We start from the raw sequence: 19,748 nt of genomic DNA, 5'->3' as shown, positions 1-19,748 counted from the left end.
TGTTATTAAACTTTTAAGGACAAGGATATCAGTTTCATTCCCTGAATTACAGTTTTACAGAATAAATTAATAAAAATCATAATATCATAAGAGCTTGAGGTAACATTATGATATATTTTTATTCATTTATCCTTCCCAAAAAAGAAAATTATGCAAATTGTGCTGAGAGGGAATACTAAAATGCAGTGAATTGTGATGTGGTCAATCTGTCCACTCCCAGGCTGTCAGGTCCCTTGTCATCTGGTAGTTCTAATGAAAACAAAAGTAGTCTCATTCCTGGTTTTAGGCAGTACAATATTAATTAGATTTTGATAGGCTTAATAGGGCTAAAACCCCCAATAATTTGTATTAACTATGTGACTATTTCTCATATTAATACATGATTATTTATTAATAATCAGTAATTCAGTTAAATAGCCAATAGTTTATTCAAACTGATGGGCAGTGTTCTTTATGTCTGTTGTTTTTGCATTCACTGGAAAGACAGATTGATTCTTTTCACTTGCCCCCTGTTAATGTTTCTATAATTTTTTATAATGGAAATATAACTGCTAATTAAATATCTTCAGAAAGAAAAACAATTCTTGAAATATTGTACTTATTTTGATGAAATGTTCTTTGTCTTCAAACACCTGATTTTTTTGTTTGTTTGTTTTATGTTCTTTCAGCAAGTAAAAGCTTTGCTATAATGTATACTTGAAAAGGCATATTTATCTCATACTGGATATAATTTATATTGCAAGTATTGTAATATTTGTATTGTAATTATTATATCTTCATGTTTCCCTGTTACATTATCTTCTGCTGTCTTTCTGACCAAAGAGGCAGATCCTGCTGGACTATGAGGTCTCAATGGATGCTATCAACGATCCTGTCCGAAGACAGAGATTAATGAGTGCAGCCACAATTCTTACAGATAATTCAAGTAAGCCATTCTTTCCTCTTTTTCCTGTGGTGATGGTGTAACTTGACCTGAGAGATCAAACTGTCAAAAGCACCATCATTTTCAAAGCCACTAGGAGAAATTATGCTGCCAAATGTAAATTTCAGTAAAATAAATATTCTCATATCTCCTGTAACTTGCAATTACCAAGGGTAAATTTTGCCTGGCCTTTATTAGTCTGTGATTAGTTTGTGCAGAATGAGGTAAACAATTGTTTTCAATGATGCCATTCTGCTCATGTGAGATTGACTTTTCAATCTTTTCAATGAATTAGTGTCTTTTTCTTCATTCTGTGATATTCTACAAAGGATTATTAATATGTCACTTTCGCTCTTTGTCTGACAGAGTCAAAACTGAACTGTCCTACATTTTGGAAAAATTTCCCTCAAAAGTATCTAATTTGGAATTGTTGTCCATTCTGGAGAGCAGTCAAAGGGAAGATGAAATTGGTAATTTTGAATCCATTTGTTGATCTCTTAATCATGGTTTGCATTATCTTGAATACCTTGTTCCTGGCTATGGAGTACCCCACCATGAAACCAGAATACCAAAAAATGATTTCTGTAAGTGACCAGGTAAGTTAAGTCTATGTTAGATTAAAAATTGAGTTATAACCCTGTATTCATACTGGGACGCTCCCATAAGGAGACAGACTTTTTCAGTGACTTTATTTCTGAATTTCATTTTTGTCTTTCCAGGTCTTCACCCTGATTTTTACTGTAGAAATGATCTTGAAAATCATTGCTCTAGATCCTTACTACTATTTCCAGGAGAAGTGGAATGTTTTTGATAGCTTCGTTGTTTTGATTGGCCTAGCAAGCTTTGGGACAAATCTGTCACCTTTCAGGCTGGTAATTATTCATTAAAATAAAAAATCATTATTTTTTTTAAAAGTGCATGTGTTGTACAGTGAAATACCCTCATATTATTTTACTGATGAATGTGTTAAATCTGTTTTCTTTATTGGTAAGTAGTAAGGCAACATGAGCTTTTAATTGATTTTATTTGCATCAAAACAATTAAAAGGCTTTATTTGGGGAAAAAATAGTGATACTACTGCAGTAAAGACATCATGGTAAATGTGGGGTCTGGCTTTCTTGTGTGCTGTGCTATCTGGGCTGTTTTAACTTTTTTTTTTCCACTGTGTTTGATTTACAGCTCAGGATCTTCAAGTTGGCAAAGTCCTGGCCAGCCTTAAACACTCTCATGAAAATAATTCTGCACTCATTTGGTGCACTGAGTAACCTCACTCTGGTTTTGGCAATCACTATATTTATTTTTGCTGTAGTAGGAATGCAGATTTTGGGTGGTGATTATCACAAATATGCCTACAAAATAAACCCCAGTTGCAAATTACGCTGGCATATGAAAGATTTTAGTCATTCAATCCTCATTATATTCCGAATATTATGTGGAGAATGGATTGAAACTATGTGGGAATGCATGGAAGTGGCTGGAGAAAGGAAATGTCTCATCATTTTCTTGCTTGTCCTGGTACTAGGAAACCTGGTGGTGAGTTTCAAGTCAATTTTCAGTACTTACTACATCCAGTTACTTTTTTCTTTGGAGGAAAACTTTACTGTTTGAAAAGTACTCACTTTATTCTCTTTTCTGGGTGTCACTTGACATGGCTTTGTTATGTCTTTTTTTCCCTTTCCCCCTTTCTTTCTCTTTCTCACACACGACACAGAAGTGAAATAAAATTATTCCTTCTAGCCAGAGTACAGAAGTGCAGAGCTTATCATAATTTGGTGTCAGGCGTCTTCATCTACTGTGTTGATGGGACCAAATCACCAAACTGAGTTCTTTTGATGAGTTCTGAGTTCTTTGAATTCTTTTAATGCTTAACACATTGCCCCAATGTTATCAAAAGTTTACAGAACCCAGAATTTTGGGTTTTTACTAGATTTCATCTCAATTTACTGGCAGACAAAATCTTTTTCATCTGCTTCGTTTGTTGGTCTATACCAGATCCTTTTTGATGGTGATGTAATTAAAATTCATCTTTGCAGGCTGTTTTTCTACAACTGCCTCCTCATACACTATGGACATCAAAGCATGTGAAAATATATTTGATATACCCAAACTCTCCCTTCCCTCCTTTTTTCTGCTGCCTGTCCTTCCAGAAGGAGCCACATCATGCCATAGCAATATTCCAGAATAATAGTAAATAGTTTCATTATTTATTAGTGGTTAATGAAAGCAAGTCTGAAGTGTCTCTTCTGTGAGCAATTGTATCTCCAACTTACTTTATTTTAAGGTGCTCAACCTGTTCATTGCTTTGCTGCTGAGTTCATTCAACATTGATGGCCCAGAGGGACAAGAGGAGCCTGGAGAAGGGGCTAAACACCAGATTGCCATTGCACAGATTCACAAGAGCCTGAAGGCTGTGAAAGTCAGAGTTTGGGATCACTGCTGCAAAAGAATGAGGGGAAGCCTCAGAAAAGCAGACAAAAAGAAGACTTTGGCAGAAGTTTCTGGGAAGGGCATAGAGGTTACTAATTATGCCATGACAGATGTCAGAAAATACATAGACAACAGCTCCTTTGATATAGAGTCTGGCTATATGGAAGAGAGTTCCTCACTTGCAAGGAAATATGAAGAAATTTTGACCAGCCCCAGTACTTGTGTTCCCATTACAACAGCAGAGGCTTGCCCCAAGGAAGGTGATGATGGGCACATTTTGCACACAGCTGCAGAATGCAGGAAACAGGTAAGGAATATTGATATTTGAAAAATGATTGTGACTTGCATCTGTAAATACAATCTCAAAGACACAACAGTAAATATTATCCATTCTGTCATTTCTACAATTTTACTTTCTTCTTCTAGTACAAGGGCTACCAAATATTCTTGGTTATTCAGTGATATGTTGAATATTCACTTTTTTTATTATTGTCCTCAATGACAGCCAAAATTCTGCTTCTGATTGTTTTGTTTTATTTATTTTTGTCAATTGATAAACAAAGTTTGATCAAGACATTCTTTTTTTTTTGTCTCCTTTGCCTTACATCTGGATTTTTTGGAAGGCAGGCCTTTTGTGTTGATTATATATTGGTTCTCAATTGCATGGAATCCAAAGGGAATGTAAACAAAATCTATAATTAAAAACAAATTCTTAGTATTGTTTGGATTTTTTTAAATTACCTGCTCACATCCATGGTGCTTTTGACTCCCTTTTATATCTCTTGATTTTGTTGTGTTGGGCAGGATAAAGCTCAAGTCTTTCTGCATGTGAGTGAGACATTTTTACTCCCATGACAGCTGTGCAGAGGCATTTAGGAATGTTGGAGAAATTTCAGGTGTCTGTCACATCCACACAGGATTGTCAAATATGGAACAGAAGATATAGGAACTCTTTTCACAGAATCAAAGAGTTGTAAGGGTTGAAGGGATCTTTTTTTGGATGGATTTGTATAGTTTTGGCCATTTTAGGAAGCATTATCAGTGCAGTCTCTTTGGACAAATTTTCAAAGAAACAGAACTCATTGATCACCTTAGAGTCATCTGTGGCTGTTTCAAATGTCTTGCCCATAAGGATTTGATGTCAGAAATTCATTCTCTGCTGCAGTGGAATCTGGTATTTCTTGGAATTTGTAGTGTCAGAAGGACTGAGGACTGATTCTGATCACTTAGATCTTCTGCCTATAATTGAAAGAATAAATCTTTTACAAGCATTTTAGGAAAACTATGTAATTATTTGTAAAAAGAAAAACTTGCTAGTGAAAGATTCTTTTCTCATGGCAGAGGGGTTGAACTTACATGATCTTTAAGGCCCCTTCCAAACCAAACACCCAAATCATTCTTTGATTATATGAGTCTAAACTTCATGGATGTTTTACATTCTGTGAAATAATTTTGCCTTTCAAGAATGACTGTCAGGAAAAAAATAAGTGGAAAATGAACTGATTTGCATCATTTGCATCATTTCATGCAGGGAGACAAATTAAGACGCAGAGAACAGTGGCGGAATTCAAAGAGCTTCAATCAAAGTTCTGGGACTTCTGAAACTGCAAATGCTTTCACAGTAACACACCCAAAGAATGATCAAAAAGAGGTAATTATAAATTTTATCATTTTGTATTAATATGTTGGGCCTTCTCCTCTTCAAGCCTTTTAAGACATGATTTGTATTTCTAAAAATATTTTGGCCTGGAGAAATCAGAGTTTTCTCTAAAATTGTAGGATAATATAATATTTTCTAAACATTTCCCTTCCTTCATTTCCACTGTAGATAACTAAAAGAAACTAAGAAACTTGTTAAAATAAAGTGATGGAAACAAAAAGTGGGGATTGGCTATTTCGGTCCTCTTATTTATAATTTATTTTGGCAGTTCAGCAACATAAAGATAATTTATACACTGCAAATTTCTTTTGGGGAGTGAGAGGAGATGGTAATTTTCATTTATTTTAGGTTTGTTAACCTTATTAATGAAAAGCAAATAAATTCTTTTCTTAAATTCCTAAATTCTTTAATTCTCAAATTCTTCTCCTTTGCAGAAATATCATTCTGTCCGTAGCTTTTCTGAAGCCAGCACTGTGGATCCAGTCGTTCTTCTGGAGATGTTTTCCCAGACTAAAAACTCCCAGCTGCCTAAGGACTGCTTTGTAGAGAGTAGGAATACTTTTTTTCTTTTTTTTTGGTATTGCACTAATGCCAAATGAACCAGTGTTCAAAAATATCCATTTGGAGCATATCCAAATTAGCAGGAACTGTTTGTCTGCTCATTCCAGTGTGGATATCTGCCTTTGATCACCTGAACTTCTCCTTGGACTCTGTTGGTTCAATCCTGCTGCCTTTACAGATTAATGAAGAGTGTTTCTGCCAAAGGGCAGTGAACAGAGTCCAGATGTAATGTCTCTGCAGTGCAATAAAGTGAAATAATTAGTAAAAATAATAATTTACTGACCTGCTAGTAAGGTAATATCTCTTTTCAAAATAAAAAGAAAGGAAAAAATGCAGAAAATAAGCACATTTTTAGATAGAAGTAAAGGCTTCTTTTGTGCCCACAAACCTTTCTGCAGAAAGACACAAAAAGATATTATTCCATCTTTTATATGTTATAGTTATCTTTTATAAGTTATATAAGTCTGTTATTCCATGTATGTGTTGCTTTACTAAAAGAGATTATTTTGGCATAAAATTTTTTTCTTTTCTTTAGCTTCAGATCATTTCAATAACAGCATAGCCTCATAGATAAAAGAGCATATTCTTCCTATAATATGTAAAAGACCCTTTTTAGATGTTTTATACTTTTTAAATCCATATCTCAACATTTTCCATTGGACCAATATGCTGTTCTCTTTCTTTTTAGGTTGTGTTGAGTGTTTCCCATGTTGTGTAGTGGATACCACCAAGTTTCCAGGCAAAACTTGGTGGAACTTTAGAAAAACCTGCTACAGAATTGTGAACCATAGTGGATTTGAATATTTTATGGTTTTTATGATTGTATTGAGCAGTGCAGCATTGGTAAATGTCATTTAATTTCTCCACTTTGGAATTAATTGTTGTCAGTAAAAGAATAGTATTGAATTGATTTCTCCTACTCTCACATTCCTTTCCCCAGGGAGAGACAAGAGTGTAATAAATATAACCTTTAGAAGTTACAATGCTTTCCCCCACTTGGATAATATATTTAAATAGATGGAATTAAATATATGGAATCATAGTTCTTCTTTGAACATAGTTCTTCACACTTTTGTGTTAATTACAAAGCCAAACCAGAGTCTGATATTACCTGGGAAAGCTTGAAAAAAATAATAGCACTTCTAAATTTGTAAAGCAGACTAACTACTCAGAAAAAATGTAGATTGAAAATCATCCAAACATTATGATCAGAAGCCAAAAGTGAAGGTGGCTGTAAATTGGTAGGTGAGGTAATGTTTCATTGTTACTCTGATCATATCCATTTCTACTGAAGAATGAGGGAAGAATTATTATATTTGAAAGTATATTCACTGTCTACCGAGAGTAACTTGTTAAATAAAATATTATATAATGCAGAAGGAACATAACCAAGTAGTCTGAAGGGGATCTATGTGACAGATGTCAGAATTTCCAATTAAAGTCAGTTCTATGTACATTACATTCAGGTTGTTCCCTGAACTGTAGATTTGACCTATCCGCTTTAAAATTCTCCTGACAAAACCTCCAGGGGAACTCCCTGATGTTTTGGTTTGAAAAGACAGGTGTTTGGTAAGGAAGGCAGGAGCCTCCCTTGAAATGGAAAATGTAAACCCCCTCCCTCTGAACTGTTACAATTTTGAAATTAAGGAGCTCTCAGGTAAAGATATGGGAATAGGAATAACAGTTCTTTAATAGGGAAATTAAAATAAAAATGCAGTAACACAGAACACCACAGCCAGAGTGAGAGCAGTGCCTGTCCCCAGTGTGTCAGGGTGGGGGCACAGCCCCATCCCAGGGGGGCTCAGCCCTCCTGCAGTGCCAGCTGTGGCTCTGCTGCAGCAGGATCCTGCACAAGGGGGGAGTTTTCCTCTGCAGCTCCAGGGCTGCTGGAGATGGGCCTGCTCTCCCTCTGGGAATGCAGGGCAGGAGAAAGCTGCTCCTCTGGGAATGCAGGGGGCAAAGGCTGCTGTGCTGTTCCAGGGCAGATTGTATCCAGGTAGGAATGCTTGGCTCCTGCCCTGGGCACAGCATCTCCCCATGGGATGGTGGAATTTGATCAGCCCTGCAGGGACACTCACTGGCCATGGACAGCAGAGATCTGCTGGAGGGAGGATGGGCTGTGGGAGAGATAAAGAAAACTGCCCCATGGACAGAGATAACTGCCCCTCCTCTGACAGATGGCAATAGAATACACATCCCCAGCCACATCTTCAAGCCTAAGACCCCTGGAATTCCAGTAAGGGCTCCTCTGTGTTCATGGGGAACCAAACTGAAGTAACAAAGGAGACTGAGTTATTTTAAATGTCCCGTTGAACAAAAAGTTAGTTGGTACCCAGGTGGAAAATAACAAAAAAAAACCCAATTTCTTGTCATGAAAGATGATTTACAGTCTTGAGAACTTTCCCATTTCTAAAGTAGACTTGTCTTCTTTCAGAAAGGGACATGCCAATTTTTTGCTTGCTTATAAAGTTTACTGATATGAAATTTTCTGAATGAGTATGAATGAGCACCAGACCACCACACATCCATGGCTTGTAGTGAAATTAAATGAGATGGTGATCATGGGAGAATGCTCAGAAAAGCAGGGGAGATGTGGATGAGAGGAAAATTACAGACATTGCCAAAGGCTTGGTGAGGAAATATTGCAAGTTGTTAAAAGCAATTGGGAATAGATTGGCAACATAAAAATAATCTACAATAAATTAGCAAGGCAGCAAATACTTTAAACATGAGCAAACATTGATGTGAATGACAGCAATCAGTGAAACGCTTTCCTAAAACCTCAAGGTCAAGGTTTAGGTGGAAACAAGTGCAACTTCAGGACTGAGCAGTTCCAGATGAGGTGTTTGTCACTTTTTTCCATGTCTGTATTACAATTCTGCAGGATGACTCAATGTGACTCATTTGGAAAGTCAGAGTCTGATAGACACTGGTTAATTATTCAATTCAGGATTTTTTGTGAAGAATTTTAGATCAACCCCTTCAAAATTATCAACTACCTTGGGAAGTAAAAATTTTTTAGCCCAAACTGACACCCTTGTTAGACATTTTTTGAAGTGTTGAACATAAAAACTTGAAATTACGAGATTTTTCAATCAGTGTGGAAATGAGATTGTACTTATTTTAAAATTTACCTTTTTACTTTTAAGTATAAAAATAAGTGGTGGTTGTCCACAATTTAATATGAAATGGTTATAATAAGCCAAACTATTTATTCTTGTGCAATTCAAAAATAATCTTCCCTAAAACTATTGACCTGTTTTAAAACTGAGTTCTGAAATTCCAGGCATTTGAAGATGTTCACCTGCAGGAGAGAGAAAAATTGAAAATCATCCTAGATTATGCTGATATCATATTTACCTACACCTTTTTTACGGAGATGCTTCTGAAGTGGGTAGCTTTTGGTCTGCACAGTTATTTCACAAATTCTTGGTGTTTGCTTGACTTCATCATTGTGTGTGTAAGTATTATACTCAGCTTGTCCTACATTTTAATTTTTGATATTTTCTATATAGAGAACTACCTGTAAATTGTGATTATGAATTACTACAAGTCTTAAAGACAGTTTCCAAAAGCTAAAAAACCTTCAATCAAAAAGAGAGTTTAGGACTTTAAATGGAAATTGTCAGCAATAATAAAGAAGTTGCTGAAGGAAATTTTATTAGGTATCACCAACATTGAGGACCATGATGGTTCTAAAAACTTTTTCCATTTCAGAGAAAGAGTTCAATTAGGGATCAGAAATATAATTAAAATAAATTGATTAAGACAGTAGAAAATGTGAAGCTACTGACAGTTCTGGACTAGAGGATCTTAAAGGCTCCTTCCGACCCAAACCAAACTTTGATTTTGGTATTTAGAAAGAGAAAAAAAGAAAGCGTTCCTTCCTTAAAGGAGAAGAAATTTAAATGGCAAAGACATTTGAAAAGCATGGTTGGAAAAATAATTTACCAGGGAATTAAAGATAGGGAAGTATCTTTTGCTTTGCACAGCCCTAAAGAGAAATGTTGGAATCACCAAGAGTGAGGTAAGTGTAGTGTTCAATACATATACATTTGCTCTGAATGTAGAAAATGCTAAATATTATAATCTTGCTGCATAAAAATGAAACATTTTTCTTGTTAACATCACACTGGGACTGTTCTGAAGTTAAATATTTTAAAATAAGGATGTCTAAACTGCTGACTTGTGACATCAGAGTAGCTTTTGATAGACTCAGGATAGTCAGCATTGAAAGTTGTGAAGTACTAGGAAATTTCAACAGAAAAATCTAATATTATGACTATTTGTAAGTTACAGTTACAGTTTTCTAATGTAAATAGCAGTCCAAAACAGAGCATAAGCATGGAAATATCCAATGGCTGAACATTGAGGCAGCAAATTCAAATAAGAAAGAAGAGACAAATCATGCACAGTGAAAAAGCCTAATTATTGAAATTATTTTTGATGTCTTCATTTCTCTCTTAGAAATATCTAAAATGAACCAGATACATTTTTTAAAAAAAAATTGTTTCCACATCCCCATTCTCAGTTATGGTAATAAATTCCTGTTTACACTGCTGAGAATATCTATGTAGAAAATGGGAGTATTTTATCTGAATAAACCTTTCTGGTCTGGTAGTGTATGGAAGTATCATAGCTACCAATTTGATTGTTATACTAGTATTAAACAAAATTATATGAACTGTTTTTAAAAAAATCATATTAGAATTAATTCCATTTTTTTAATGTGTTAGGAAAGAATGAGGTAAAATTTAATAAATATAATATAATGTAATGTAATGTAATGTAATGTAATATAATATAATATAATATAATATAATATAATATAATATAATATAATATCTAATATAATTAATATAATATTAATTAAATTGTTATATTTATTTATATTAACTTTAAATGTGTATTTTCTTCATTTGACTTAGTGGTGAAATATACTGTAACTTTCATCTTAGGACTGTCTACTCATATAGATAAAATAAAATTTTGTATGCCATTTAATGATGCCAGTTCCAATTCAATGAACACAGCTGTCCTTTGTTTCCTGGGGACGAAATTCTGTTTCTGAAGATTCCTCACGTTGTTCCTCTGGGACCAGCCTGAAATCTCTCAGGACTTTCAGAGCACTGCGGCCTCTACGAGCTTTGTCAAGATTTGAAGGGATAAAGGTAAAGATGGGGGGGGGAAAGTCTGGGTTTTTATATGGATGAGAGTTTTAATAGATATTGAAGAAGTAAAAATCAGTGGCTTTCTGAGAAAAGTGATCTTTTGAATTCAATTAATGAATTATTTTCGTTTATTTCATTCAGGTAGTTGTGAATGCACTTTTTGGAGCCATCCCCTCCATCTTCAACGTTCTGCTCGTCTGCGTTGTCTTTTGGCTCCTCTTTAATGTTCTAGGAGTCAAATGGCTTGGAAGCAGATTTTGGAAATGCACACACAAACAAGAAAGTACTGATCACATTCATGGCAAAATTGATTGTCTTGCCTTCAATGGGACATGGACAAATAGCGTTGTAAATTTTGACAATGTTGGCATGGGTTACTTGGCTCTTCTCCAAGTGGTAAGTTCTATAAAAATATGTTCATTTTTGTTTTTCTCAAGGAATGGTCTGAGCAGCCAACCAAGGCATGCCACTATGGTTCTGTTTATCTCACTGAAACTGGGGATTTTTTTAGCTCCCATTAATATTTTCCTCATCTATGAGCTGCTCACCTCCTCCTAAAGAACACTTGGGCACATGCAGCCTTTTGTTAAAATCAAGAACTCTTTCACAGCTTTTCAATTTGGTTTTAAATTTCACTTCTGTTTTAATTTTGATTAACAAACTAAACCTGAAATAGTCTGCCTGTTACTGTATTTAAAGTTGTTCTTGTTTTCTCTAATTCAGAGTGGATAAGAAAGAAAACTCATGGACCAATTTATTTAAAATTCTGTGTCTACTTTTGTTGTAAAAATCCTGAAGTGTTGGGGTGCTAATTCCCCAATACCCAACAAACAAGATAAAGGCATTGTTAAAAGGTTTCCATTATCCCTGTATCTTTTCTAGATTAAGTTCTTTGCTCTGGATCCTCCAAAATGTTCTACGATTGATAAAAATTGCAGGATGGAACCATCTGCTGTTTTGTTAGAAATTGTTTTTTTCTTTTTAAGTTATATTTGCTAGTTAAGCTGAAACTTTTAACAAAAATTTCAATTTAATAAGTTAGCATTAAAGCATTTGACACATGAATCATGACTTTTGTTTTCTTTTCAGGATAATTTTTTCTCTCCAATAAACTCCAGTGAATCATACTTCCAAACATATCTTAGAATTTATGCATATTTTTTACAGCACACTTCTTATTTTTTCCACAACTATTAACACATTTATATTAGCAATAGCTATTTTTTTTCTTAGTTGTAACAAACAATGCATTTCCTTTCAGGCAACTTTTAAAGGCTGGATGGATATTATGTATGCAGCAGTGGATTCACGTGAGGTATGTCACTGAAATGAAATTTTAGTTCTTTTCCCTTTCCTTCTTCCCTTTTCTATCTATACTGTCAGTTTTTCAGCTTTGTTTGCAACATCAGGTCAAAAATACAAATGGATGAGTTTATCCAGCTACACAGTGAAACGATAACCCTTGGAGTGCCAAATATCTGAAACTCAGATAGATGAAACGGTGGAGTGATACCACACAGAAAGAGGGCAAAATAATATACAATTTTCTACAAATCTGATTTGGAAACAGAATATGGCTGTGCCTCTGAAGCAAATTCTCTTCCTTTCTAAACATGTGCAGTAAAACTGAAACAGCCTGCAGCTTTATCAGTTATTTGAGGTTTTCTTCCCTACATTTGACACCCTCACTATTTCTTCCCTATTTGCATGTCCTGTTTCTCGCTCTCACACTAGCACAGTGAGTTTTAACTTCTATATATTTAGTTGACTTGACATTTTTTCTTGCTTATTCCATCGCTGTACTCTTGACTGTAGTTAAATAGCTGCTAAATAACAATATTGTTCTTTGTATGGCTGGATTAAATTGCTTCTTGCCTGGGATAGCATCCCAAAGGAGGGAATTCACAATTATCTTTAATCTGAGCTGTTTTTCTAATTAGGACATTCACAGGATCCCTTCTAATTGGTGCTGTTTATTTATTACGAAAAAAATTGCTAGAGCAGGATTTGGCTTTGTTTTTCATTATCTTTACAAACAGTAACAGGATAGAGCAAGACAGGTCTACTTGTACATCTAGATAAAGGTATAAATGTGCAGAAATAATTTATCCTTCATGACAATAAAAACATCTGCTATAATAAATTGGAAGTGCTAAGGCTGAGATTATCTCATTTTTACCAATATTATTTTTCTGGTTTGAGTTTTGTTTTTTTTTTAACAGATTGGTCAACAGCCAGAGTTTGAAGTACGCTTAGGAATGTATGCATTCTTTGTGGTTTTCATTATTTTTGGATCTTTCTTCATGCTGAACCTTTTCATTGGAGTGGTTATCAGCAATTTTAACCAGCAAAGGAAAAAGATAAGTACTACATGAGCTAACCCATGTTCTCCTGTAATCCCAATTTGATTAAGTGAATGCTGGCTTGACATCTAGAAGTCTAACATTTTGAAATAAATGTTTGACTAGATAAATTTAAGGTAATAACATTTCAAACCAAGTTTTGAAAACAGGAATCCCCTCTTCCTCAAGGTTTTTACCTGTGAATTCTATTTTCCTGCTAAGTCCTAGATTTGTTCTGAGTAGAGGATGAGGAGGAAGGAGTGAATAGCTTTAGAAATGAGATGTCAAAAAAGTTTCCTAGACTTTGCTGCAGGAGAGTGGAACTATTTTATTCTGCTTTGAAGATTTGCTTTGGGGAACAGAAAAACCCTTTTTGATGAGAGTGAACACCTCACAACTGTGAGCAGGGTAATCAGTCATGGAAGAAGCAGTCATGGAATGAATAACTTCTGCTTTCCTGGTAAAGAACCTTGAAAAGGTCTTGTCGATAGAACTTAAATCCCATGAAGCAATGACTGCTTCCACTTTTCTCCTCCTGGTTGTTGTATTCCCTGTTCTTGTTATTCAGTGAGAGCTGGAAGGCAAAATCTTAGAATGGAAAATGCAGCAAAGAAAAGCAATAATCATCTCTGCCTGGAATATTTCACCTTCCTTATGCCAAGCTTGTTTATCAATTGAGTCCTGACTCATTTAAGGGTTTAAACTATCCAGAATATCAAGGGAAATTGTGTCAATTAATCCACTTGGAAGTCTTACAACAAATAAGCATCTTGCTCATTGAAAAAAACACTAGAAAAGCAGACCCCAGCAGGAGGTTTACAATTTCAAGGTTCCTATTGGAAGGCAGAATGTGTACTGGAATAATTAATTGTTTATATAGGCTGACTTATAAACCAAGTGTCAAAGCATTACTGCCTTTGGTATAGACAGATAGAAATAAAAACCACAAGAAATTCTTCTGTTCTCTGAATTTGGACAGAGAAAAGATGTGTAGGGATTGAGGAACAGCAGTCCAACTTCACTGTAAGAATTTTCCATTTATAACAAAGTCCCAGTTACAATAATCCCAATAGAGAAAAAGGTTAAGTAGTTGATAAGCTTGAACATTTGCTAGAAGTTTATGTGGATGTAACACTTTTTTTCTTTTATTAGTACATGCTGTAACTGATATTTTTAAATTTTTTAAAATTTTCCTCCTTCATTTATTTTTTGCTTCTTTGGGCTTTTCACTGAGAGTCCTTGTAGAGAAGTTAAGCAGAATTTTCAGAGGTTTTTCTGGAGTGATTCCAATTGCAGGGGCCCTGCTGAACATTGTTAAGTGTTTGTTGTACAAAATGCTGATCACTCAGTGCTTTTATGATGAGTGATTTCTGATTACTGGGTTCCAAGTGATTGCTCAGTAATACAGGTGGTGTGGATGCTAATAAGAAATTCATTGCCAAAAACTTCCCATAGAACTTGGTCCCAAAATTCTTATTCCTCATCTTCTATTTACTTGCTAGTCTAGCAATCTACTTCTGCTTCTGCCTTTCCCAAAAATATAAAATATTCTACTTCTTGATGAATCTTATGCAATTTAAAAAACAGGAAATAGATTTGAAAAACGTTGAAAAGGCTCTCACACTTGAGGGAACTGACTTGGGATCACTGCCTGGACTTGACTTTCATGATCAACTCAGATCAGATCAAAGATCAAGGGGAAAAGGAGAAATGGTAAAGACACATTTGGTTTCTGTGCTCTCTTAGGTCCCACTCCTGACAAGTGTAGCTTACTGTCTTTAACATAAATTTGTTGGCATTTATTTGACTTCATCTGAACAACAATGTTTTTTTCTCTTTACTTAGGTGGGAAAGATCTATTTTTGACTGAGGAACAGAAAAAGTACTATAATGCTCTAAAAAAACTTGGATCCAAGAAACCCCAAAAACCCATCCCAAGACCATCGGTGAGGCCACCTTAGGAAGAATATGACAGAGGATATAAAGAGGATGATATTTAAACTCAGTAGCCAGGAACTGGGAAATAAACCTTGCATTAGAGCCCCTCATCTTCCTCAGTCAATACAGCATTCAGATTTTACTCTCTTTTATTTAAAAATTCCATCCAACACAGTCATCATTGAGGGTATTAATTAAGGAAATTTACAACCTACTTATCTCCTACTCAAATGTACAAACTTTTTAAACCAGTTCATAATAAGTATTTGATATTCATACCATGATCTTGGTTATTTAATTTGCATGATGTTGCTTCTGCAACTAGATTGGATTATTGCAGGTTAGAATGAATAGAGAGCAGTACATGCCCCATGGCTGTTATTTGCTTTTAAATAATCTTATGCTTTATTTCTTACATTTTCTTAAATTGAATTTCAGGCCTGTCTTTGCACAGTAACTACTCAGAGTTTTTCCTGCTTATGACATTTTAATTAGAATTGCTTATCCTAAAATATCTGCTTCAATAAGTATTTCTATTAAAAGAGCAATCACAATGTACTCTGAATGTTTTCCTGCTATGTATTTTTTCTAAGCCAGTGTGCTTGCACGATGCCTGAAAATACTGAAAATATGGTGAGTTTTCTTTGAGGGTCTAAAGAAATCACCAAAAAATGCTTTTAGTAGCTTGTTGTTAATTTATGTTATCTTAAATTCCTTTTCTAAGCACAAATTACTGATTAATATTTGAATGCAGGCTGGGTCTCAGAACTGGCATTAAGTGGTTCTTCTCTCCACAGAATGCATTCCTAGGATTGCTGTTTGACATCGTAAATCACAAAGCTTTTGACATCACCATTGTGATTTTCATCTGTCTAAATATGATTGTTATGATGGCAGAAAACAACGACAAAGGCACCAAGGATGTTCTTAATAAAATCAACTATTTTTTTGTGGCTGTATTCACTGTAGAATGTGTCTTAAAAATACTGGCCTTAAGGCACTACTACTTTGGGAGTGGCTGGAACGTGTTTGATTTCAGTGTTGTGATCCTTTCAATAGTGAGTAAGTATCAATCACTAGGTCAGGTAAAGTGTCTTACCAATATTAAGCCAAATTCTAGTTTGAAGTAACCACCTACATATGTTTGATAAGCAAATTCCAGATCCACTGTACTGTTTCAAACTATCTGCTAAGTTATTCTTTCTAAAAGGACGCATTTTTGTTTTCCCTTATATTTTTGCAGAGTACTAAAAGGTAAACAGAGCTTTGAAATTTTTTAAGTATGATTTTTATTAAGGCATTAACAGCATATTAATTTAATTCAGTAATATCTTTTTAGAGTTATTGTACTTAAGCTGTTGTCTAATGTTTTATGCTTTCAATTTACACGTTGTCATGTTAGTTGTTGTTTTCACAGGAAAAGAAAATTCAGGTTAAAAATACATTTTCATAAAAAATGGGGATTAATTTAATTATTCAGGACTTCCCCTTAAGAAGGCAGAACCCAGTTGCAGATTTGAAAAGCTCAGGAAAATTTGGTTGCTCAACACCATACTAAACCTGGGCCACTATTTGTGACTGAAAAAAATTATTGAAACTGGCTTGTATTTTTTTGGCTCTTTAAATAAGACCAGATGCTGATCAGGGACTCTGCAAAGGGTCATATACAGCTCTAGTTTTTTGTACAGTTTATTTTGTGTGTTCTTCCTACTCAGGCTCAGGTCATATCATGTAATTAAGTATGGGAAAGAAAAACTGCTCAGAGTTCTCTGCTTCTTGCCTAAGCATGGTAGGCTTTTGACATCCTGTACAACCCAGAAAAATTATGACATCTTAACTCTTTGTTTTGTAATCATTTGCATTGCTATTGTGTCATAGAATGAGGTGTTATGGGGGATACACATTGAGAGATGATTTTCCTTTATTTTCTTCTTGCTCTTCTCTGATGTCATTTGAGTGCCAAGCATTAGTCCAAGTCTCACAGTTAAGCTTTGGCCTAAAGAAAAGCAGCACTCAGACAGGGGCTCAGCGACAGCCCCAGTGCTTCCAGCACAAGACCTGAATGGATTTTAAAGGATTTTTTAGGTACTCGAGCAATGAATGCATAAATTCACTCCCCAAATTAGAGAAACTTGGAAGAGCACATCTTCCAAACTATGCAGAAATCTTGATGCCTCTTTTATATTGGAAGCTATTACAATTTTTCTTTTTCTACCTAAGCTTTTATCTGAGCTGTTTCAGAATTGATGATGTTTATATTGAGAGCAGCGTAATGTGATCAGTGTTACTGCTGACACCTAAAGCACAGAATATAACAAAACAGACATTAATTTGACTAACTAGACCTGACAACATTTTACTTTCCTTTTCCTTTCAAAGGTCTTGGAGTTTCTGAAGTGTTTCGATCTTTTTTCTCCCCTACGGTTTTGAGAACTCTTCGTTTGGCGCGGGTCGGCCGAATCCTGAGAATAGTTCGCAAAGCCAAAGGGATTCGAACTCTTCTTTTTGCACTGCTGATGTCTCTTCCTGCCCTGGTCAACATTGGCCTTTTGCTTTTCCTGATTATGTTCATTTATGCCATCGTGGGCATGGCAAACTTTGCCTGTCTCCCCCAGGAGGGTGCGATTGATGACATTTTCAACTTCGAAACATTTAGTGGTAGCATTCTCTGCCTCTTCCAAATTACCACATCGGCTGGCTGGGATGGTCTTCTGGCCCCTGTGCTAAAGGAATCTGATAACTGTGCTCTCCAATTAAATGTAACAGGGACAGAGAAAAATAATTGTGTAAATAAGGGCTTTGGTATTTTATATTTTGTAAGCTATGTCATTATATCGTTTCTCATCGTTGTAAATATGTACATCGCCGTCATTTTAGAGAACTTCAGTGTGGCCACTGAGGAGAGCACAGATCCTCTCTGTGAGGATGACTTTGATATGTTTTATGAGACATGGGGAAAGTTTGACCCTCTGGCAACGCAGTTTATAGATTATTCTGCTCTCTCAGACTTTGCAGATGCTCTGGCAGACCCCTTGCGCATCCCAAAGCCCAACAAAATCCAGCTCATAGCCATGGACATCCCTATAGTTAGTGGAGATAAGATCCACTGCTTGGATATCTTGCTGGCTTTCACTAAAAGGGTCTTGGGAGAAGCTGGAGACCTGGAGAGTCTTGAATTAAACATGGAAGAAAAAATTGCAGCTGGCAATCCATCTAAAAGTTGTTACAGCCCAATTTCTTCTACCCTTAAAAGAAAACAAGAGGAAGTGTCAGCTCTTGTTATTCAAAAGGCCTTCAGGAGGTATTTGAGACAACGTTCTCTTGAAAATACATCCTTGTACCATTGTAAACATAGCAGTGCTGTCTTTGGACGAGAAATACAGGACAAGCAAAGTCTTCTGGAATCACTGCTTAATGAAAATCATGGTAGGAAGGCAGATAAATTACGTCCTGCTTCTTCCATATCCCTCCCTTTATATTATGATGGCTTTGCTGAGACAGACAGCAGTAAGCTTGACACATGAGGTCACCATGGCTACAGCATTTCCAATTAAACCAATGTCACTTATTTTCAGATGGAGACCATGTTTTGATCCCACAAATACTCTAAATTTAGAATAATACTGTCAGCCTTCAAGTATTGTAATCGTTCAGATTTGCAAATGCTCCTTAAAGCACTTAAGATTGGAACAACTATGTCATAAATATTAGAGGTAAATCTCAATCTATGGAATTTTTTTCCTCAGCTACTGGAGTTGGTGAGTTAATTTTTTCAGCTGTCATTTTTCTCTTAGCTCATGTGCTTACAGAAGAAGTCTGTGAAAGATCAGTTGTAAACACTTATTTATAAACACACGAGGATATAGAATAAGGTAGATGTATTTAGGGAGAACCAATTTTTCCAAAAAGGCTTTATTATAGCAAAATTAAGTAATAACTTCACTTCTGTAAAAGAGCTCACTCAAAACACTTGAGTATAATCAGCCTCCAATTTTGATTTTTTTGGGATCATCCTCCTCCTAATATCTTTGAATGGATTTGGTTATATCTAAGAATTTTTGAGGTGTCTTCACACAAACACCCAAAGGGATTTAACAGATCATCCTCAGATGCCTGTGCCTGAAAGTTGTACATAATTTGTTCTTTGTATCTTTCAGTGTATGAATATTGTTGTAATCATAATTAAAATCAAAGAATGTTGTGCAAGAGATAATGTTTCCAGAAAGGAATAATTGTACAAAAAATTCCATCATTATACTTTATCCCTAGAAAGCACTACTTAGTAATCTGAAAAGAAGTTCATGGTGTATCTCGTGAGGTAGCATTTATTAAATCTAGAGAAAGCATTTATTTCATTGATTCTGAAAAAAAAAATATGAACAATGTGTGATAATATTTTACTGATTTTTTAAAATTTTATTTTGCAGTTTGGAATATGACTGGTTTAAATTCTTCAATAAAGACTTCAGATGCTTAACATGCTTTTGTCTATTTTCTAAGAAGTATCTTCAATTTCTTTTATTAGAGGACAATCTGTTATTGAGGGGTAGAACAACAGTAATAGAATTTTCTCAAAGTAGCTATCTATTAGCACAAGAAAACTGAAAATATTTTGCTATTCACAGGGAGTCAGAAAAGATTTAGCATTTTCAGGCCAAGAATATAAAGAACAATAAGGTAATGAATTTTCACTGTCATTTACCTTTTTAAATACAATTAAAATAGGA

The 19,748-nt window shown here is 35.1% G+C and overlaps 1 protein-coding gene across 1 annotated transcript in view; it reads left to right on the top strand.

Annotated features, from left to right (window-relative positions):
* The window catches only part of LOC311156939 (sodium channel protein type 5 subunit alpha-like), a gene marked incomplete at both ends in the record, with an annotated part of 32,124 nt that extends 13,579 nt beyond the window's left edge, over positions 1-18,545 (top strand). Inside the window, 16 exons of the mRNA XM_084211282.1 lie at positions 823-925; positions 1,289-1,518; positions 1,642-1,794; positions 2,102-2,455; positions 3,204-3,656; positions 4,881-5,000; positions 5,444-5,558; positions 6,259-6,413; positions 8,857-9,095; positions 10,672-10,741; positions 10,883-11,137; positions 12,003-12,056; positions 12,964-13,105; positions 14,929-15,029; positions 15,819-16,083; positions 17,401-18,545. Of these exons, the coding sequence (XP_084067408.1) occupies positions 823-925; positions 1,289-1,518; positions 1,642-1,794; positions 2,102-2,455; positions 3,204-3,656; positions 4,881-5,000; positions 5,444-5,558; positions 6,259-6,413; positions 8,857-9,095; positions 10,672-10,741; positions 10,883-11,137; positions 12,003-12,056; positions 12,964-13,105; positions 14,929-15,029; positions 15,819-16,083; positions 17,401-18,545 (3,954 nt within the window). The remainder of the gene's footprint in view (positions 1-822; positions 926-1,288; positions 1,519-1,641; positions 1,795-2,101; positions 2,456-3,203; positions 3,657-4,880; positions 5,001-5,443; positions 5,559-6,258; positions 6,414-8,856; positions 9,096-10,671; positions 10,742-10,882; positions 11,138-12,002; positions 12,057-12,963; positions 13,106-14,928; positions 15,030-15,818; positions 16,084-17,400) is intronic.
* Between the last annotated feature and the right edge of the window lie 1,203 nt (positions 18,546-19,748).

Source organism: Fringilla coelebs, assembly GCF_963513975.1.
Source record: "Fringilla coelebs genome assembly, chromosome: 1".
Classification (NCBI taxonomy): Eukaryota; Metazoa; Chordata; class Aves; order Passeriformes; family Fringillidae; genus Fringilla; species Fringilla coelebs.
Note: the sequence above shows the minus strand (reverse complement) of the source record. Positions and strands in the feature narration are given on the sequence as shown.